The sequence below is a fragment of the Pseudorasbora parva genome, chromosome 13 (assembly GCF_024679245.1).
Source record: "Pseudorasbora parva isolate DD20220531a chromosome 13, ASM2467924v1, whole genome shotgun sequence".
NCBI classification, from domain to species: Eukaryota; Metazoa; Chordata; class Actinopteri; order Cypriniformes; family Gobionidae; genus Pseudorasbora; species Pseudorasbora parva.
In genome coordinates this window covers 31,703,273-31,726,337 of record NC_090184.1, presented here as the reverse complement: position 1 = coordinate 31,726,337, position 23,065 = coordinate 31,703,273, and the positions used below count along the sequence as shown (strand labels likewise).

General features: G+C 37.2%; 1 protein-coding gene across 6 annotated transcripts in view; it reads left to right on the top strand.

Moving 5' to 3' along the window:
- Window positions 1-11,344: 11,344 nt before the first annotated feature.
- Window positions 11,345-23,065, top strand: part of nfic (nuclear factor I/C) — a 118,077-nt gene continuing 106,356 nt past the window's right edge. For 2 of the 6 annotated variants that reach the window (XM_067413942.1, XM_067413938.1), the window contains exon 1: window positions 18,111-18,220. In XM_067413942.1, the coding sequence (XP_067270043.1) occupies window positions 18,143-18,220 (78 nt within the window). In that variant the 5' untranslated portion in view covers window positions 18,111-18,142. Of the gene's footprint in view, window positions 11,918-12,311; window positions 12,412-13,893; window positions 14,642-18,110; window positions 18,221-23,065 lie in introns of those variants that run through there. The other 4 variants (XM_067413941.1, XM_067413940.1, XM_067413943.1 and 1 more) reach the window with 4 other exon arrangements.

The window sequence follows — 23,065 nt, the reverse complement described above, 5'->3', positions numbered from 1 at the left end:
ACAGTGGTGGTTTTCTTGTGGCTTTAACCCTCTGGTGCTCTGACCGGAAAATGTTCTGTTTTGAAATGTTAATATCGCAGCTTCATTGGAATGATATGAAACTTGGTGACTTTTCTAGAATTAGGTATGTAAACACACACAAAACAATTGAGGGCATGATTCGAGCATGCTAAGTGGTAGTAAAATAAAAAGTATTGTTCATTGTCTTTGGTCAAAAATGACAGACCATAGGAAATGAATGGGAAATCTGCAAAAACAAAAAAAATAATTGAAAATTGTGTGTACAATTTAAAAATCAGACACAATGCTGAAAAAAGTACACAGCAGTAAAGGGGTGACACTGTAAAACATCAAGAATGTGATATTGACGACCACGTACACACACCTATAAAAAACTGAACCTATGAACCACATTGTTTTTTTTTTAAATCACAACTTCATCAGAATGATACTTGGTGACTTTTCTAGTATTAGGTATGTAAACACACACAAAAAAATTGAGGGCATGATTCGAGCATGCTAAGTGGTTGTAAAAAATACTCCCACTAGTGCTCTTCGGTCAAAAATGACCACCATAGGAAATAAATGGGAAACCTGCAAAAACACAAGAATTCACAGAAAGAAATCACTATTTCTAACAAAAAAAAGTATTTTTTAAAACTTTATAATAGTTTGACAAATCCATCTAAAAAAGACTAAATGTGTTCAAAAGAGAACTAGGGAATTTACAAGCCGCTCCATAGAGACCTCTAGTGATTACACCCATGGTTGCATAATTTCTTAAATAATTAAAAAGAGGGCGCTAATCTGCCTTCAAATATATTTTTGAAGGCCTAGTCTCTATTCTAACCTAAAATTCTGCAATAATAAAATAGTAACCCAAATAAAAAAATAAAAAAACTTTTTAATGGCAAAAATAGACCAGAATTATTGCATAAATATAAAAAAATATCTCAAAATACAAAATTAAAAAGAAAAAAATATTATTGAAGAAAAATAAATTGCATTAGTGTTACTGGGATGCAGGAAGTTTAATTTTTAGGTGTCCAGTCACTTATGACCGGGAAGACAACCAATGCAATCTCTAAATGAAGAGCACCAGAGTTGGGTTTTACACCCAACAATTTGACTATTTGTCATCATTTACTCAACCTCCTATTGTTCCAAATCTTTCTTTTGTGGAACACAAAGAAAGTATTAAAAAAAAAAAAAAAGTCTTTTAGCTTTTTTTTCTCTCCATACAATGAAAGTCAATGGGGTCCAAATCAACATTGAACCCCACTTAGTTTCATTGTATGGAAAAAACATGTCATCTTTTGTGTTCAACAGAAAAAGAAATGCATATACGTTTGAAACAAGTTAGCTTAAAACATTTTTTGGGTGAACAATCTATAGATTTTTGTTTATTACTGGCTCAAGTGCTTTGTTTATAACCTGCAAAGTTGTAGAAAAAGATCAAACCATTTAAATATTCAATTTGTCACAGTAAAGGTATCATTTATTTGATTTTCTAATTGAGCAGAACCTGTTTTTCCTACTATGCTTGCTTGACATCCCCCATTGTGACGATGTAGTGACACACGTGGTCAAGCTTACATCAGCAGGGCACGAATTGCGAATAGCATGCGTAACACTTTAGACTTAACAGGAAGTATGCCTTAGGGTTGTACCGCTAAACCCCGTTAAACAGCAGAGTTTGATGCTAACTCAAAACAGAGAGGATGGCCAAATTTGTACCAGAGCCCATGAATCTTTCCCCCGTAGTGATTTTCTACAGCATGAGAGTGGGACAGCATGGGGGTTGTGGTTCCAGCCCGTGACTTCAGACGTCTGGAAACTGACATGAATCATTCCCAGCAGTAGAGAGAGCAGAAAGGCTAAAATTAGAGAGAATGGTCATTGAGGAGACGCACTAACAGCCCTCACAGATGCAGCCAGTCAGTACCGGCTGAGCCGCCCGGCCTGAGGTGGGAGGGTGTATCCTCCGGGCATTTACACATTTCTTTAGCCATGAACCGTATTTGGGATCATGTGATCTGTGGGTGTACAGGTGTACCAGTATTACTGTGTCTGTACAATGGTACAGCAATAGTACTTCAGTATATTCTTTGGCATTGAATGATTGCATATTCATATACCATGGTATTTATTTACACCGTACTCCAAATTAATTCATAGAATACCATGGTATCACCATGATACCCCATCAAAAAACATGGAAATACCATGGTACTTTAATCTTTCTTATTGCTATTATTGACTATTAACAGGTATTGTTATTAACAGGTATTGTTGCACCTTACAACTTTATTACAATTAAAGAAATAGCTCACGCAAAATTAAATATAATTTTCTCACTCTCATATTGTTCCAAACCCATATTATTTCTTCAAAGGGGCTGTCAAAGCTCTACAAATGACAAAAAGGTCATCATTCAAGCCTCATCTTCTCCGCTGTAGCCCTCAGTTCTCTTTGTATGGTTTGAATATGCTTATATGTAATGTGCATGCAAGTCATACAGGTTTAGAATGACATGTGTGAGTAAATGAAGACAGAATGTTTATTGTTAGTCTATAATTCATCTTATTTTGACAGCCCAATTCTGCTGAGCCCCTTGCAGATTATGCAAGAAGATATTAACAAAATAACAAGGATACTAAAAATTATAATAATGTCATGTCCTGTCCCGATTTCATCACTTAAAAGATGTTAACATATAATCCACAAGGCAAGATAACTGAATGTACTCATATGAAAAATCCTCCATGTCCTGCAACTTTTTTAATCTTCTAGCATCTTCTGCATATTTGAACTCTTTTGTGACTGTATGACTTTGAGTTCCAGCTTTTCACACTAAGAACAATTGAGCGACCCAATACAACTAGAGAGCTGGGAGGTGTACATTTAGTCACTTTTTTATTTTTTATTTTCTGCTTTAGCACCACCCTTCAGAAGCTACATATTTACATGTTTTCCCCGAATACAAAATAAGTACAATTTACCATTCAATTTCTGGCTCTTAATGAACATTCTGCAAGGGGTATGTAAACTTATGTGCAGAATTATAACGGCTGCAACTGTATCGCAACTAAATGAATCCTTAATGCCTTACAATTAAACATTTCCTGTCATGCCAAGTGGATCTTAAAGCTTTAGTGCTCGCCCCTTAATGAACTGCAGAGCAGAGGCACTGAAAAGGCAATCTTTTGGTCATGGATAATCCACCAACTTAAAAAACGAAAATATTTAGTTTTGCATTTTGCAAGCCAGTCGTCCAGTATAATCCTGACACCATCTGTGAGAGGGGATCTTCAGACAGCTGCATGCAATGTTGTGTCTACTTTTGCCTTTGGTCATCCCTGTTAATGCTTTGCTTTAGCCGCTATCCCCTGCAGTTCATAATATGTTGATACTACAGTATGAGGGTTAAGAATCAACCACTGGAAAATCCATATAAGTATACCACAAATATTAAAGGGGACACATGGTCGTTACAGCCCTGATCAGTTGTAGGGTTTTCACATGCTACATATTTCTGATCAACTAATTTGTTACATCTTTAACACATCTATGAAGACATCTTAATAGAAAAAATAAATCACATTAGTCATTGTTCGTCAAATGGTGTACATAATTCTGTTTAGGCTGAAATATTGCATGTCACCACAAGGGGGAGACAACGCTTTGCTTTTTCTTTTGTCTGGTGCGCGTTAGATATCTCCAAATATTTATCTAGAGAATAGGGAAAATATTTGTTTCAAATTTTAAATTAAATAACAATAAGTTAAAGGAGAAAAGTCATTTTAGTTATTATTTGATTTTACCCACTTTTCACCGATATTTATAATTTTATTCTGTTGCTTTAATACTCTATGACTGCACTACAGGTACTTTCCATACTTTTTAATTTAGGGTTGTCACACATTATTCTTTTGTTTTATTCAGAACAAATCCAACCAGTCTACTCTATCCAAGGCACACAGTAAGTGGAGTCCTAAACCTAAACACTGCAGCTTCAAGCCAAACCTCATGCATCATCTTTGTAGTTCTGTAAACACGCGGCATGTAATGATGTTTATCTGTATTGGAAAATAGAATTAAGCTTTGAGGTGTGTCCAAAACTGAAATACAAAGCATATGAAAATGATTCATAGAGTTGGGATAAAGCACAACACCACAGATACACATCTGTAATGGGTAAAATATCTTACATTGCCTTCTCATTTTCCCCCCATGATTGAATCTTAACCACAATTGAACAATTTTTTGTGACGTAAAGCTGTTAGGTCATTACAATTTGCATTTTATTAGAATTGAGGTGCTATGGACTTGAGAACTTCGATAACAATCAGGACTAGAGTTGTCTCTTTATAAGTCAAATACTTCATTTCAAAATTCAGACAGTTAGTTTTCGCAGAGTGTTTTGCATAAGCTCCTCTGCGTTCTAGTGTGTAATCTTTAAAGATGTTTGTAACAAGTTAAATATGATTATAGTTCACTCAGAACTGTCATCATTTACTCACCATCGTGTCATTCCAAACACGTATGACTTTTTCTTGATTGTAACACAAATGCAAATTTTTAAAAAAGTGTTTTCCCCCCTCTATTTAATGGGAAAAAAAACGAAAAAAAAAAAAAAAAAAAACCTTAGACCATACTAAATTTCAACGTAAGGTTAAAAATAGTTATTCTGGAATGTCATATTTGGAATGACGAGAGTAAATGATGACAATATATTCTGAGTAACTGACTGTCCCTTTAAGAAAACTGCAACCAAAGCTAAAGTTTAACTAAATTTTTCATTTTCCCATCATTACATTTCAATGTTTTAATTAAAATGTAGCCTATAATCTGAAAGCTTTCTGTCCCACCATTGACAGCCTATGCAACTACAATTTTCAAGCCCCAGAAAGGTAGTAAAGACATCATAAAAGCAATCCATGTGACCCAAGTGTTTTAACCTAAGTTGTATATAGTATTACTACTATATTACTATGTGAGTGCTTTGTTTGCATATATATATATATATATATATATATATATATATATATATATATATATATATATATATATATATATATATAGTTGCGCAGGCTGTCAATGCAGGACAGAAAGCTCTCAGATTTCATTAAAAAAAATCTTAATTTGTGTTCCAAAGATGAACGAATGTCTTGTGGGTTATGGAACAACGTGAGGTCCAGGCTTAAAATGAAACACTCATGTCCGATTTCACAGACATGGTTTAAGCCTAGTCCCAGACCAAAATCCTTGTTTGAGGTGTTTTAACCGAAAGCAACAATGACATATCTTAAAATACATCAGTGCCATTGTTTTGTCTCAAGATGCACGCCAGTAATGTTGTTTTATGGATTAGCTGCTCTAAGGCATGTTAGTAAAATCTACTTAAAAGTCCTAAGTGAACTGAGGCCTAAATCTGGCTTAATCTAAGCCCTGTCTGTAAAACCAAACCTCACTTTCATACAATGTTGCAGGAGCTTCCTGCTCCATCTCTTTATCCAGTAATGTGCCCGTAGCCTTGAAAAGGAAAACTTAAATCGAATGTTGATTTTTAATTCTTATAACTGTCAAATTTAATTCTGACTCCCATACTAAGCCATTTTAATGACTTAAATCTCTAAGGAGCTAATCCCATCTAAATGTAATATATATATATCATTCGATTAATGAAGAGATCATTAGTGATAGCTTTGCTGCAGAATATGTGCACTTGTCCTAAGGTCTTGACATGTGCTAACTAATTTGCGTGTAATTAGAGTTCTTGGACTCTGTTGCAGGGTGCCGGGTCATTAGCTTATCACAGCATAATCACTGGAAAATTACTGCGGTGTAATCATTTTCTAATAGCCATTACTGGAGTCCCGCAGAGGATTTGGTGATTAATTTCTAACATTATGCAAATGGTGGATATTTGATGCTGAGCAAAGCTCTTTTTCTCAGCATCAGACTGTCTTGCTCATGGGTGCTCGATGAACCGTGAACCACGTCATCATGGTAGCATCTACTGTATTATGGATCCATGTGTTAGCTCTGTCAATGAAGGTTGGAGGTTTTGCCATTAGCTTCATGTATAGGCTACATCATTGATTACTTTTGTTTTTGGTATGTTGGTCTTTGACTCGAAATAAGTTAAATCACTAGCTGCACATTGGCTGTTATCTCATTCTCAGGATTCAGCCGTTCAACCAAAAACCCATTCAAAAAAACTATTGTCTGCAGGAAGATGGAACTGAAAGTGCCAAAATGCTAACTTGTTTCTGGGTTTAGGCCTAACATTTTTTTTTGCTTTGCTAGTCATGATTAAAGTCACCTAACTAAGCAGAAAAATCAAAGACTAGTTAATTTTTTATTAATCGGAGCCACACAAACCTGTGATGTTGAATGTTTTTCTGCAAGATGACGGTGCCAAACAGCGTCTGTCTTTTAAATGGCTACAATGATTAATATGATTATTACAGAATTTTTGATTAGAGTAGAAATTAATTTACAAAATAATGTTCATTTGACTGACTGCTTCATTTTTCACTTTATTGGATTGCTATGGCTACTGTTTGCTAACATTTATTTAGAGCACTAAATACTGAAATGCTGTTTAAACATATAGGCTATATGTGAAAAAAGAATATATATGCCACCATTAACATTTTTTTCTCTCCCCTCATTTGCACCTAGAAAATGTATAATTTATTAAAATGTTCACTGAGAGCGAGGCTGACTTGATTTGAACCATTTGTTTTTTCTATAGAATTGCTTGGCTTATGCCTTAAGGTGACTGTAATATACCTAAAATTATCTGAAATGGGAAAATTATGCACAATTTGCTCTTAGTAAGCATTCAGATGGAAAGAGCAGTGAAAGAAAAGTTCCTCTTTGAGAAGAAGGTGCAAAGTCTTGGCATTAGACTGCCTACCTTGGATCTGTATCTTGAGAGAGAGTGAGAGTTTCCAGACGTTTCCCCCTCCCCCTATCAATTTGCAGTAGTTTGGAATAGTGAAGCTGTATTGGTGACTGGGATTTGCCTTGGGCTGTATATGTGTCTCTGTGGAGCAGCCCAATCATGCATTACATCCACATGTGATTTCATGACATAAGGCAAAGTCCAAATGTGCTAAAAGTCTTTACTGCAAATACAATGATGTCATTTGAGGAGAGGGAAGAGAATATGACATGCTACATTTTGCAAGAAACTTAGATGGACGTTAAATAGGAAATTTACCAGCCATTAGATGTATTTTAGACTGGTATTAATTTCAAAAAGAAGACAGACCATTGTTAGTATTGTAGTTGAGATGCAACATATCCAAGCTTTATTCATGGTACACTGCAGTATTTCCATCTGTCCACTAGTAGGAGAACGGCACTGTTTTATTCACTGAACACTTGATGGAGACAGTAATTGATACTTAGTACTCACTGTGCAGTCTTCGTACACTAGAGACCTCATCTGTAATATTGCCTGAACCAACTGTTCCAGCTCTACATATAGCCAAAGTAAAGTCACATCATTTCTTGGGGGTAGGCTATATCCTAGACGCTACAAAATCTGTCACTGAGACAGTAACCTTTAAAAACGTTAAAATATGTTCCATTTGGGTACTAATATGTAAACTTTTGGTACCATTTTTTACCTTTTGAAGTAGGACGTGCACTCTTTAGGTAAAAAGAGTGTACCTTTTGAAAGGGTACCGCCCCAGTGACAGCTTTTGTACCATTTATTAATTATTTTTTTAGAGTGATGACTTGTCTGTATAGATACCATAAATCCACCCAACAGAATCAGGATCAATCAATAATAAGGATTAGCTAAATATATTGGTTTGCTAAACATCTTTCTGAGCTTTGGAATGCTTTTCACAAAACAATATCACAACCGTTTTGATTTGCCCTCTTGAGGATGTCCACTTTTGAGTCAGAACGATTACTTATACCCGCAGGCTGTTTTGTTGTTGTTGTTGTTTTTCCAGAGATTATGTTCTTACGTGCTTGGGTGAGTTAAGAGGCTTAAAACAGATCACACACGTTTCCATCAAACATTTTGTCATATGATCTATCAACTCTCACATATCAACAAAGCAAACCTGTGCAGTTCATTTATAACTGTGGAATTTCTGAATGTTTACTTTATGTGTATGTAATATAAAATTACTGTTTTGTAATGTTCCCCTTACCATTTCACTTTGTCCAAGTGTAGCGCTATAAAATTGCTCTATACCTGACGTTTTTACAACAATACACCATAATACAGTTCACACTGAGAATTCACTAGAGAATGCAAATATCATATCATATTCCTATTATGAACATTTCATTTCATACATGCTAATCTGTAATTTGTGATCTCAATAAAAAATGCATTGACATCTACTTTTATACGTTTAGACTTTTTTAGATGCCTTGAAAAGGCATCTAAAAAAGTGATATTGTGATATTTGTGATATTGTTTTGTGATATTGTGATATTGTTTTGTGAAAATTTGTGATATTGTTTTGTGAAAATTTACCAAAAATTATATTAGCTAATCCTTTATTATTGTAACTGAACCTGATTCTGTAGTATCTAGTGTGGAATTAAAATATAATTTCATTTTACATTTCACAGAGCATACTGTCACTTATTGCTACCTAAAACGTAATTCACTTTGAAGAGAGGATTTTGCACCTGTGGGCAGTTTACTCTGCAAACCTGGTATCTGCCCTGCTGTGTATCTTTTCTTTGTTTCACTCTTTTCTGGATTAAATGCCTGTTCTTTGTCTTTCAGGTGCTTTCAGATTTGACAGTGAAAAATGAAGTCACTTTGTGTATGTCAGCAAGTTTTTTTGTTTTTGTTTTACTTTCAGATTTTGTGTGTGGGATCTGTGTGTTTGTCTCTGTTTGAAAGCCTGTACATGTGCCTTGTGTGTTTTCTGACCATACTTTATAAAGTTAGAACTTGAAATGTGCATGTGCTATAGCCTAGTCATAACAATTTAGCCCATTTGTGCGTGACGTGTGCGTGTGCGTGACTCGTTTGTAACATACGCAGTCATCGGAAAATCATCACCGATTTTTTTTTCTCTCAGTACATTTGAAACAAGCCTAAATGTCATCTATAAATAAAGGTGAAAATATTTAATACAAAATCTGATTGTTTTCCTTGAATGCAGCAAAAGTTTTTTATTGGCTAATTCAGAAGTTATTTTGTGGGTGAAACAAAAGCGTTTGCATGGGGAATGAAGCGACCCAAGTCCGAAGGATTGAAAATACGTTCAAAGTTGCCAACAAATACACGAGGACGTGAACTGTGCTTTAAAGTGTGGTCTTGTTTTAAAAGGGCAAAACTTCGCCTATTTAGATTCCTCAAAATACCATTTAACATGTTAAAATGAACAGAGCTTAGGCTTCGTTTATTTATTTATAGTTTTAGGCTGTTATGTGGATGAATAAGTAAAATAAAGTGTATTTTATTTATTTAGGGAAAAAAATGTATTATGGTGACAACATAAACAAAATACCATAATTTTTTTTTATTTGTGTTAAAATATTAAATTAGCTATATAAATAAACGCTTGAAGCGTTAAACTTAAATTAAAAAAAAACATAAGCATAAGCCTATACATATATTTTGGTTTTTATGTCTGAACTTAACTGTGTTTGAAAGTTTGCGACTATATAAATAAATTATACAAATGAAGTTTCATTCTTTATTTTAGCAAAGTATACTTCAGAATATGAATATGGGCAAATAGCCTAATAGCCCTAAAACATTGTTGGGAAAATCGCAGCTTTCAATATACCTAACAAATGAATCAATTTCCTATTTCATTATTTTAATAAGAATATTTACTGACCAATACTTTCATAGTGACCGAGAGAGAGAGAGAGAGAGAGAGAGAGAGAGAGAGAGAGAGAGAGAGAGAGAGAGAGAGAGAGAGAATAAGCAAATAGTTTGCTAGCATAGATGTTTAATGAACTCGCCTTTGTAGGCTTTTTCATAACCATATGGCTACACAAACGTATAAACTTTATTCATAGTAGCCTAGGCTATTTATCGTTGTCGAAGCTTTATACTTACTTTTCCTCTTACTCGAAAAAGCTGCAACAGCTCCCTGAACTCTAAAGCCAAATGTTTAACCTCTCGAGTTCCTCATCGAACTTCCTCAGCATGACAATGCTTATGGTTTATATACGTTGAAATGCGGCGGGTCACTCTTAAATTTCCCATTTAAATTTTAATTAAACATTGTAGTTAAAGTAGGCTACAATTTCTGCAAAGTATAGCCATTCTGAAACAATACTTCCAGGTAAGACCTTTCGAGACAAGTATTTTATTTTGCATGCAAGCCTAAACCGTACGTTACATAATTAGGCCTACCGCTATTGTTTTCCTATAGGCCTACTTGTCTTTTATTTCTGCTCTGCTCTGAATGTCCGAGGCGTCCTGTGACCCTTTGAGATGGGAGTAGAGTCAGGTAAGGACACTTCAATTGACTGAGCACCAATGACGCAATTTCAAGTGATACTGGGCCTGGTCACATGAACCTTGTTCAATTCAACTCGTTCAAATCAAGTTATTTGAGAATAATTATTTCGCTATTTTTCTTATAAAGTTAGACACACGCGTCCAAAGAGAAGTCCACACAAAACAAGCACACGCGGGCTTTACGCACGTACACTGAGACATAATTTTATTTATTTATTATTGATAAAGCTTTGCTTATCTTGGCGACAGGGTTGGCACAACTCTCCAAACAGGTCTTGAAGTTATTTGAACACTTTGTGTTTGTTCTGTCATCACTAACAGCATTGCACTATATGGGCCAATGATAATAGGCCTCAGGGTATTTAGTTATTAAAAGGAGAAATATTATTAATTTTTAGTTCAAACACATAGGCCTACCAAGTTATGTGTATTTATGCTGATTTTATGAATTAAAAAAGTTTAAACCTTTAAAAAAAACATCGAGTAAAATAACTTATGACTACATAATTTAGTTATAATAGCCTATATTAGGCTTAAAAAATAAATAAAAAAATCTTACTTTTTTTCTTTTTATCTAATAACTCTAAAAATGTAGCCCAATAAATTTTCCACTCATGCATCTCCACAGTATTTTTTAAAATTACTAAATTTGATATGAACAGAATTTGAAGACATGATCATCTTTTGCATTGCACTCATTTTATAGCCTACATTGCATTTCTATTTCTGAATAACTTTTGACAAAAATGAGACAGGTTATTGACCCATATATAAAGTAGCCTACAGTATACACATATAAACTACGCCATCAAGTGCAGTTCTTCTAAGCGAGTTGCTCCGCTGCACACACACACACACACACACACACACACACACACACACACACACACACTCACGCCACCCCCGTATTTCATCAATTCCTTCTCCGCGAGGACCGTAAGATGTGTGTATGGAGCTCAGAACAACGTCTGTGTTGCCATTCGTGTTGTAAGAAACAAAAGAACAGACGAGACATTGATTCATCTTTACACACAAGGACATCTATGCGTGCTGCATGTGCAATGCTGCAAAGCCATGAGACCGACGATTCAGCACTGTAAATTAAAGATACACGACCAAAACAACAGCCAGCACCTTCAACCAGTGCACTCTGCAGCAAGCCTTGCATACTGTAAAATCTTTATTCTGTTCTTCTGTACCTTATAACGAGGATTTCGGATTGGACGAGGCTCGAAGACTTCGCGTGGGACGTTTCGTATGTGGTCAGTGTCCGGGTTTATTTCTCCCATCCGAAGAGCGCGGATTACTTCTTTGCGAAGATAAATGGATACGGAGTTATAAAAGCACCCGACGAGATGACCAAGCGTTGAACTGCAGAACTACAAAAGCCTCGAAGCTGTAACTTTTTTGGGGGGAGGTTGGCAGTTTCGCTTCGAAATGGTACGTTAACAAATCAGTTTCATCATTATTATGTCGTTGCTCCAAAAGACGAAGGAGATCACGAGTTGTGCACTCTTAATGTCAAATGAGATCATCATCAACACACAGGCGCCGTGTTTCGGTTTCCCCCCTTCTTCCTCTCTTACCAGCCGGTTACTCCTTTTCTCCTTGGTTTTCGGCCAAACGTTAGGTTTTGTGGGAAAGGCTTAAAATGCTGGCGCGTTTTTTTCGCTATTGAGACACGCAATGGTTAAGGGAGCTACAATGCGATTTGGCTTTTCTCCCGAAATGAAAGTTATTTGTTTTGTGACAGTCGAAGAAAAAAAAGTGTGTGCGTGTTAACCACGGGACCCCGAAGGCCAAGTTGAAGTTTAAAGCCAGTAGAGGCATATGCCCAGCATTCGAGTTTGCGCAGCAGAAAATGGCCGCAGGCTCGCCGGCATGAATTTGACATCAACACCGACAGAGGCGCTCCCTCCCCGGCAGAAGTCTCGGTTAGTGTGCCGAAGTCCCAACCGGGAGTTCGGCATCGTTCAAAAAGTGCTAGAACCTGCAGTTGCTTGTCATGTTCGCGTGGCAGTAGCAAACTTAACCTTTAAATAAAACTAAGTAAACAGTCTTCACGAGATTTTATCCGAGTTGGTTGTTTACAGAATAGTAGCATTTATTTTGATACACTTACTAAAAAAGTGCTATACATTGTAGGCTACCATACTTCCATGTTTTTGGTATTTAGGCTACCAGCTTGCAAGTAATTTGGATTATGCAAATATGCAATGCTACATGAACTTCAGTAGCCTACTGTTATATCAAAGAAGCCTACATTAGTATGACACAAAGTAGGCTATGGTACTTCCACAGTACTTTTTTTGTAAGGATAAGACTTTCCCTTTAAGGGAAGTCATTCAACAACACTTAGTCACTGCTGTTGTTACCTGTTAATTTGTGCTAATATTAACAGCTCATTATGACAATCCTAAAATATATAATATAGCTATTTGCTCCCTGAAGGGATATTTTCAGTTTATGTTTAGTCTACTTTCTGGAAGTATACAAAGTAGCCTATATCTTTCTTCTTCAGTTGTTGGGTTAATAACATTGTTTGTTAATAGTAGCCCAAGTAAAAATGAGATCGGACTTTTATACAAAAAGTATAAATATATTTTTATTTTTTTAAATAAAAAAAGACCTTTTTTTAATGTTATATGGCTCATCTTGTAGCCTGCCGACTCAAATGTATTCTTTATATTTTTAAAAATATATATCTAATGACGAGATGAAATAATAACACGTTGCAGTTTCAGAATAGGTTCAAGGATAAAGTATTATACTTAAGGATATGACTGTTTTCAAGAAATATAAAGCGTCGGGTTTCAGCAGTGTGATAATCAGCTCTCTCACTGGTTGTAGTTCACACCACTTCACTTTTTTCCCCACTGCATATTCAAGAGCAATAACAGTTGTTGTGTAGGCTACACTATTCGTTTTAATAGCATGCCTGGTTTTACACTTTAATTTAAGTCAATTGATGCATAGTTTAACTGATCATGTGATCACTCCAACAAAGTTAAACCTGTTTTTTTTTTTTAAAAAGTTTTAAGATAAAAACTAAATAAATAACATGCTTGAGTTCTTGATATGGCTATCTACAACTGATCATAACCACTTGTAGTGTAAGTGATTTTACAGATATTGAGTCGCGTTGTTTTTTTAATATAGGCTATATATATTTTTTACAGTGGCTTTATGCAAGTTTGTGATAATCTATGCAATACCAGAGAACATAGCCTAACTGTAGTGAATTTAGAATCGCGCGCTCCATATGCATTGCTCTTCTATACTAATCATAAACGCGTTTCAGGAAATGTAGTAACTGATTGACAAGTCATTACCTTGTTTATAGCTTTCTTCTATGTGTAAAGTTAACTTGACTCATCAGACACTGCTTATAGTATTTTACGCGGGGTGTTTTTTTTATCCACTCACATCATGCGATACGCCTCGAATACTTGGTCATGAATGGACGCATGCATGTGCGCTCTCTGTGACGCAATGTCCGCGCGAGCCTGGCTCTAATCGCTACTTTAGCAGTGCGTGTTGCTGTAAAATTGTTTGGAATACGCGCGCGAGTGAAGCGCGCAGAACGTTGCTGCGCCCGAACTGGATCAGCGCGAGAGGGCAGAGCGGTGCGTGCGCTTTGGGGAAGAGGAGACAAAGTCATTTGCTACTTTGTTTCGCACCACATGAGCTTCAGAAACCGAGGCAAATAACTTTTTTGGGGTTAATTTTTCGGACTTAACGGATGCCCCTGGACAGTTGAAACCAGAGTTAGCCTCTCTTGCTCCTTGAAGTACTTTCTTTGGGATGGGCTATTTTCATAACGTCATTTCATTCCTCCCTCTGATGAAAACATTTTCTCTTTCTTTGATTCTTTCTCCCACCATTTCCTAAATGGAAAAGATTGCAGCACCCCACGCGTTTTTCTGCCTGCAAAGTTTGGTTTCAAACGTTTACACAGTTTGCGCTTTCTCTTTTGCCGGGCGTCCCTTGATTTAACGGACTCTAAGTGGAAGTCAGAAGTGGCGGCGGTGGAAGTGTTAATCATGATGAGGCTTACCATGATTAACTGTGAAAAATGATCCACTAACTTGTCGGTGTTTTGCCACATTTCAAGTCACGCGCTCCCCTTTCAACATGATGTATTCTCCTCTCTGTCTAACTCAGGTAAAGTGCTTATTTGTGTCTTTCTGAACGAATTGCTCCTGATCGCGCGACGAGATTTCAGTTCATAAAGGGCGGGCTGAGAGCTTCTCTTTGCCTATATTTAACATTCATTCATATAACAGAAAACTCAATTGATATATTTTTCTAATATCGAATATTACACTGTTAACAAAGTCAAAATCAACTGGAAGAGATAACATGAGTCGTCGTTTATCGTTGTATTTAAGATGGAGTTTGTATGCAGTATTGAGTGCATAGTCATCTGCTTTAGTTTTAATCATAAACTAAAGGGGAAAGTTACATAGTCATAGTTAGGACAAAATACAACTCGTTACAGTTAAACATTTGGGTATGCTTTTATATACGAAAGAGCATATGATAGAGTTTACTATTGTTGATTTTTATCCGAATTGAATTAAAATGAACAAAATTATTGCTTATACCAGGATTATTACAGTTCTTGTGTAGCACCATGTGGACAGTGCAGTAATGTATATTCTATGTCAAGACTATTAAAACTTACAAAAATTACAAAATATGTAGAATTACAGAGAGAGATTTAGGATATCTATACAGATCTGACTTCATGCTCTTGTCTTGTGCATAGTTTTCAATTAATAGGATATATCAAAAAAGTTGTTTACTGAAGTATTATTTTCCTCTGCTCAAATTTACAAAGCCAGACACTTAAAAATAGATAAAAACTGAAGCATTCTGGAAAGAATAACATTGACTTGCCAGACATCGGCCCATTTTCTGTATTTTTTTTTAAATCCTATATTGCTTGTTATAACTGAGTTAATCAGAAAATAGTATATCTTTGTATGCTGTGTGATAGCGCTTAGGCTGTAAGCAAATGTGATAGTTTTTTAAAAGTATTTTTGTCAGCAGTCTGAATTGAGGCAGAGGGTTTTTAAGGTCACTTTACTGTCTCAGATTGCCTTGCTGTATATTGACACGAGTCACTAGGATTTTAAATGGCTTTGACCTTGGCTTTGATGAGAAAAGTGCATCAATAGTGAATAATTTTGCTTCGGTTTGTTTTAAATTTCAGATCGTTTTTAGCCATCGTCCATCTTTTCACTTAGAAACGTACATAGTAATAATAACAGTTAAAATGTAAAAGTAATACAGTTTGTGAGGAGAACAATGTTTAAAAAAAGTTTTAGAACTCTGCTCGGTAAGAAAGTTGTTCCATGCTTGATTCGAAAAATGCCCATACTTACTGACAGACTTGATGACAGTCCATTAATTAAACCTGTCGGTTTGACACCCAAAAATATGCAAATAGTAGCTAAATTTATAAATGTCTATAAATGTTTATTGACAGTTTATCTTGTGGTATAATTCAGCTTTTAGCTTGTATCAAACTTCATTTTAATAACTGCTTGAGAAACCTTAATTGGGATTTGGACTTTTAAGTCCCACAAATATGTATTGTAATTCTCAGCTCTTAGTGAATGTGTTCAAACAGGTAACAGTACAATTACACGCCTCACCCTCCAGCACTCGAATTTATTATTAAATAAATTAGATGGGGCTATGTTTCAATGCTAACTGTGTTTTTTTATTTTATATGACAGATGCCTGTTTTAGTATTAATATAAAGAGTAAACTCTTTATATTCTGTCTAAACACAAGGTAACCATAGTCCACTTTAGCAGTTGTGTAACTTTACCAAATGTAGTTTTAGTGAATTATAAACTATCATGCGCAGCTGTAAAATCTTAAAACTTGTTAAAAAATAGTTTGCTCTACCTGAACACTTACAAAACACATTTGATCTGCAGGCTGCAATTTATATTTAGGAAGGGAATAGTCTCTGCTGCATTACAGATCTGGTCGTATTGTGAGCCAGCAGTGTGGAGGCCTTCGCTTTCTCTGTAACCGCTCGGCATGTCCACTACCTCTTTGTTGTTGCTGATAGGATATTGTAATGTAGCAGCCTGCAGCGTTCGAGGGAGAGTGCGCAGCATGCACAGAGGTTCTGGCCGTAGTCTGAGTGAGTGTGTTGGGCTGAGAGAGAGAGAGCGAGAGGGACAGATGAGGCGTGTGCCAGACTCCACCGCAGTCCCGCTGGCAGCCGGAGGGGCCTTTCGCTCAGAGCTACGCTGCCGACAGACGCTTCACAAAACAAAATTTAAGCTCCAAACCTGTTTTTATGCTGTCATTAAAACGATTCTGTCTGCAGTTAGGACCATCCGTCCCAATCTTTAGAGCTGGTGAAGAAATACAATTTTTGACATAGATGTTTGATGTGTGTACTTTCAGTGTGTTTTTACTTTCACAGTTCATATATATAAATATAATGTAAAACTTGATATATATAATATACACATTATTTTATATTCATATTTTAGGTCATTGCGAGGCTGTACAAAGATCAGCAGGTTACTTATATTACTCCAGATACTCACGAATCAGATGTATTTAGTTTGGACAGACCCAGTTTGGAGTGTATTTGCCAACAGTGTACAGTAGTATCAGCGGGAGATCTGAGAGGCTCCATTCCCCCGAGCTGGCAACATGCTGTCCTGCCCCCATTCCTCATCGATTCATTCCGTTAGAGCCGCAATTAGTCCCCCCCGGGAAAGGAGAGCAGGGCCGATCCAAGCGTCAAGCCTTTCTGAGACACTCTCACTCGACTGCGCTGACCGACAAAATACTAACATCTGAAATTGTGCTGATAATGAGACTTGCTCTGCGTTGCATTTTAGTTTGCATATTCCAGAACGGAGTGCCTTTTTCTTCCATTTGGGCTTGAAATTACATATAAAAATATATAAAGGTCATATAAAGGTTTTGTTTTCTAAATGAATAGGCACATACTCTGTTATTTTCACTATTTTCACTATTCATATCAATATATAAGTTTTGCTCATCATTCCTAGTTCCATGTGCATGTGAAGCCACTAGGATCTGATGTAATGAGCGCTGAAATGTTCTCCACCCCTCTCTATGGTCGGGCACTGTGTTTGAAGTGTCGCTTCTGGGCTCTCAAATGCCCCAGAACACCCCCGTGGTGTAATCCACTGGTCCTCTCTCAGTCCACGTGTGTGTGTGCCTGCCCGCCTGAGGTTTTTTTTTTGTCAGGAGAGTGTTTGCTTGTTCGCTCGGCTCAGAAATGCATGCCCCACTTTCGTCTGACAGCCCTGAGTGGCACAGTCATGGTCGCATCCCAGCGCGGCAGCTCCCAATGTGCCCGTTAACAGATTAATTAAGCTGTTTTGATCACCCGCTCTTCCTCGCTTGCCATCCGGCCGGCATTTATCGCAACTTTTTTAGACATTCGGCTGCTTATTTGTGTCAGGGAGCGTTTTGGAAAAAAGGGTCAGAATCTTAAGTGGGGCATTAGCTTTCATGTGTTGATCCTAGTGGCTGATATTCATTAGAGGACATCGAGGAGATTTTTAGGGGAGGGGAGAGGAGAGGAGGAGAGTCGGGCACAAAGAGTAGCCTCAGTTATAAAGGCCCGAGCTCTTGGCATGAGTAGAGGACTTCATGTGGCCAGAGCTGGAGATGTCTGTGGAAGGTTGGCTGCGTTTCATATCACACCCAGGTTCCTCTGCGGGGAGAATGGTGAGCAACCCTAAATATTTACTCTATGAAGATGTGTTTGGATTCCACCTGAGCCCGCAGCCTCGCTCTCTCATCCATGCCAGTGTAGCACAGCAGAAGAGAAGTTTATTTTTGTTTTCTAGATGAGATGTGCTCCAACGAGTGCCTGAATCACCCTCCGGAGTCTAGTTTTTTAAATGAGCCTTACAAAAAACAGCTCAGACTTCTGGAATAGCTTAATCAACCGTGCAAAGACAAAACACGCTTTATTCCGTGTTGGAAGAGATCTTATAAATCATGTTTAGAGTCAGTCAGAATGCTGTGACAACTTATTTATTAATGAATTATTTTACCTTTGCAGATGTTTACATCTATATTTAATATTTTCTGCATGATACGGGCTCAGATGCTGGCAGATCCGCTGCTTTGTCTCCAGCAGGGAGAGAGTTTTGTCTTCTGCCCTAGGGTTTGGAGTCACAGTAGTAGGTCATTTTGAGAAGAACCTCCGCTCTTGGCAGAGTCGGCCCTGCTGGGAAGACTTTAAGAAACGTTTCCAACTGGAAGGCGATCAAGAAGAGCAGTGCTGGCGTGGCAGGGTGCAGCGGGCTGTTTATTTAAAAGATCTCTAAATCTACCTCTGCTTCTCCACTACTGTGCCTGTGCTTTTCCAGTCACACACTTGATTGCCGAATTAGATTTTTGCCACAAGCCTGACAATTGATTACATTCTTTGGTCATGTCCAAAAATATTCTAAAATACTTTGCATTGTTATAGATTAAAGTCTTCTGTTCTGCAGAGTAGTTTGTTCTGAAAAAAACATTTAAATTATATTATATATAGATTTTTTTAAATATATATATAATTTTCTGGCAATACAAAATGCAGCAATGTAGTTTTACCCATAATTAGATTAGCATTCTTTGCAATTATTGCACTTTTTGAAAAATGTTGCTTTGACAATACTCTGTATTTGAGTCTGAACAGATGTGGAGGGATTTTTCTGTTTCTCTGTTTCTCTCCTGCCTGCTTGAACCAGTGCTGCATGCAGCTCACCGTGTGTGATTTACACCTCTCTGCTGCTCTCCAGAGCCGCTGTTGGAACTCTGCGTGATATGATTTCCTTGTTTGTGACAATGCAAGAAAATGAATTGTGAATGGATAGACTTGCTCTTTTTGATTGCATGTCACTTTTGCAAAATTACCATTGAGAGCTCTGTGCCTTTGGTTCAACTGGCCTATGGGTGATATGACACTGCATTTATTGTAGCGTTTATATATCCAGACAAATGCTTTTAATGGTGGACAATTATTGAGTTATTGAGCGTCATTAACCTAAGTGCCCTTAAAGAAATGTTTTTCTTTTGTTTTCCCACACTTCCCATTTGTATTGTAAGTCTTGAGAAATGGGAGTGTGTATATATATATATATATATATATATATATATATATATATATAGCCACATGTTGAATGGAAACACAAGAACCGTCAGTGGATGCATTCCTCATACAACATAATCCATCTATAGAATCTTCTGTGTTGCAAATGGTTTGAAAGAGTTGTTGAGCTTGTTTCACTGTCTTCCACTGCGTATGGACCTCAGCTGGAGAAAGATGCCACAGATCTTGTGGTGTAATAAAGACTCTCCAATACTGCAAGATAAGCGACTTTTTTGTGTGTGCATTGAATGCAAAGACCAGTATCCCTGTGGCCTTGAGAAGAGCTGGGCTTTTAGATCTTGTTCCTTTCCCAGCATGGAGATCTCTAAAATCAGAAAGTGTTGTGCTCTCTTTACAGATTGAGCATATAGCTCAGTAGTTAATTAATATGTGTGTGTGGTGGGTTGAGGGGGCGGTAGATGACAGAATCTGTTGTGTTATTTTACAGGGAGTTGATGTATCCTCCCTGATGGGCTTTCAAGTTCTCAGCCAAGACAATAATGAGAATGTTTATCACTGCACGTGCACGTATGCTCGGTCTCTCTTATTGACAGCTCTGATTCATGCGTCCGCCCACTAACTCTGAGCTGCAGGTTAAGACACCTTCTTCAGGAAGAAGGATGATCCAGATCCTGATGTATTAAGAAAGCCGTGCAGAAAGAATCCTTAAGGTATGCCGCTGGGGGTTCTGATGCATTGTTCATTGTTTTGCTGACATGCGATTGAGTAATGACCTGTGGTGAAGCATTTAATTTTGTTTTGCAGGAACTTGAAATAGAATGAAACTTGTGGCATTCTTGCGTTCTCAATTACACTCTCATGTTGAACCACCATCACCTTATCACAGCGCTGAGAGCTCCTAAAACTCTTCAGTTTTGATTTCATAAGATAACGTTTCTCATTGTGTCTGAGTGACAAAACACCAGGATCTGTTTGTGATTCTTGCGTGAAAGTAAAGTATCACCAAGAGCTTTTTTGGACGTGTATGCGGTGAATTACGCTGTATAACTTCATAAATAGCTGTCATCACTGAGAAAGGCTCCTGGTGTCCAGAAACAAGACAAAGAGAGACAGATAGATGGGGAAAGTTGTATGTAAAGCCCTCTGGACTTTGTGGCATTGGCAACATTGGACTCTTTCTCTCTCTATCACTCTCTCTGGACCCAAAATCATGTTCTAGGCACACAGCCCAGTTATGAGTTAAAATCTTTGCGCTTCTCCAACAAAGAAATATTAAAGTCAAATCATAGGTAAATTATTTCCCGCTCTTGCACTTTGGGACGCAGTGACATCAATTTGTTATTTTGATAAAGGGCAGGAGCTGCTTTAAAACACACCAGAGCAACACTTCATCAAAATCTGAGGGCTGCGTTGGAGAAAAGAATGTAGCTGCATCGGATCATTTCGTGGAAGGACAAAGGAGAAAGAAAGCTTTTGTATTAGTGCTGTACAGGAGGATTGGCAAGTGTAGGGCAGAAGTTCTGACCAGCAATTAAGGCTTGATGGCAATGCCAAAAAAAAGTATGTCAGTTGTTTATCTTCAGAGTTAGGGATGCACCGAAATGAAATTCTTGGCCGAAGCCGAAACCGAATAATAATGAAATGCTTGGCCGAAGACCGAAGGCCGAATACCGAACGCGGTGTTTCGCATTTTTTCCATTTATTTGGCAATTTTTTTTTTACCATTACAATAATTAAATAGTAAAAATTTGCTTTTTACTATTTTGTGTTGCTTTTCAGAGAAATAAATCAAATAACAAAAATACAATTTCAAAATATTTATTTAACACTGAATTTTTTTTAACATTCCAGCAGATATTATACAAACTAAGCACAACATAACTTAAAATAAATAATTAGTAAAATAAAAAATATATTTTTATTTGGCCATCTTAGAAGCCCCCCTTCTTGAATAGCCTATGTTAGGCCTATAACTGACTGCTGAAAGAATGTAACTCTGTATGTCTACAACAACTAATGTGCATTGAATAGTGCAAAAAATGTGGATGAACCCACAACAAATAAATAACTGTCCTAGACATAAGCCTACTTAGCCTACTTCTTCAGGAAAAGTGGCAGGTTCTTCTTTATGAAAAGTAGCTTCTCTGCTTTCTCACATGAAAGTCGGTTCCTCTTCTCATCGATGACATGAGCACTAAATTTCAGCACTAAACAGTGCTTCCACACTGCTGACATGTTTGCTGCATAAAGCACGCAGCTCTCACTCTACGTGGGTTACTTTTTGATCACGTCATTAAAAACGTCATTGTTCGGCCAAAATTATTCGGCCTTTTTACTTATTCGGCCGAATGCCGAAAGTGCTTTTTTTGGCTATTTTCGGCCGAATAATTTCGGTTGCCGAATATTCGGTGCATCCCTATTCAGAGTAGTTGTAGTAATAATGATATAATTTTCAGTATGCTGTCAGGCCCCACCTAGGATATATGAGTACAGTCAGGCATACAAACATATAAATTGATTTTTCTTTATCCCCAGTCAAATCTGATAATATCCTTTCAAATGCCCTGAAGTTCCCAATTTGATACAGTTTTGATCACTTACAGTGAGGAAAATAAGTATTTGAACACGTGCTATTTTGCAAGTTCTCCCACTTAGAAATCATGGAGGGATCTGAAATTGTCATCGTAGGTGCATGTCCACTGTGAGAAACATAATCTAAAAATTAAAAAAAAATCCAGAAATCAAAATGTATGATTTTTTTAAAACTATTTATTTTTATGATACAGCTGCAAATAAGTATTTGAACACCTGAGAAAATCAATGTTAATATTTGGTACAGTAGCCTTTGTTTGTAATTACAGAGGTCAAACGTTTCCTGTAGTTTTTCACCAGGTTTGCGCACACTGTAGGAGAGCTTTTGGCCCACTCCTCCACACAGATCTTCTCTAGATCAGTCAGGTTTCTGATCTGTCGCTGAGAAACACACAGAGTTTGAGCTCCCTCCAAAGATTCTCTATTGGGATTAGGTCTGGAGACTGGCTAGGCCACGCCAGAACCTTGATATGCTTCTTACAGAGCCACTCCTTGGTTATCCTGGCTGTGTGCTTTGGGTCATTGTCATGTTGGAAGACCCAGCCTCGACCCATCGTCAATGCTCTAAGTGAGGTTGTTCCCCAAAATCTTGCAATATGTAGCCCTGGTCATCCTCTCCTTAATACAGTGCAGACGCCCTGTCCCATGTGCAGAAAAACACCCCCAAAGTATGATGCTACCACCCCATGCTCCACAGTAGGGATTTTGTTCTTGGGATGGTACTCATCATTCTTCTTCCTCCAAACACGTTTAGTGGAATTATGAGCAAAAAGTTATATTTTGGTCTCATCTGACCACCTGACTTTCTCCCATGACTCCTCTGGATCGCCCAAATGGTCATAGACGGGCCTGGACATATGCTGGTTTAAGCAGGG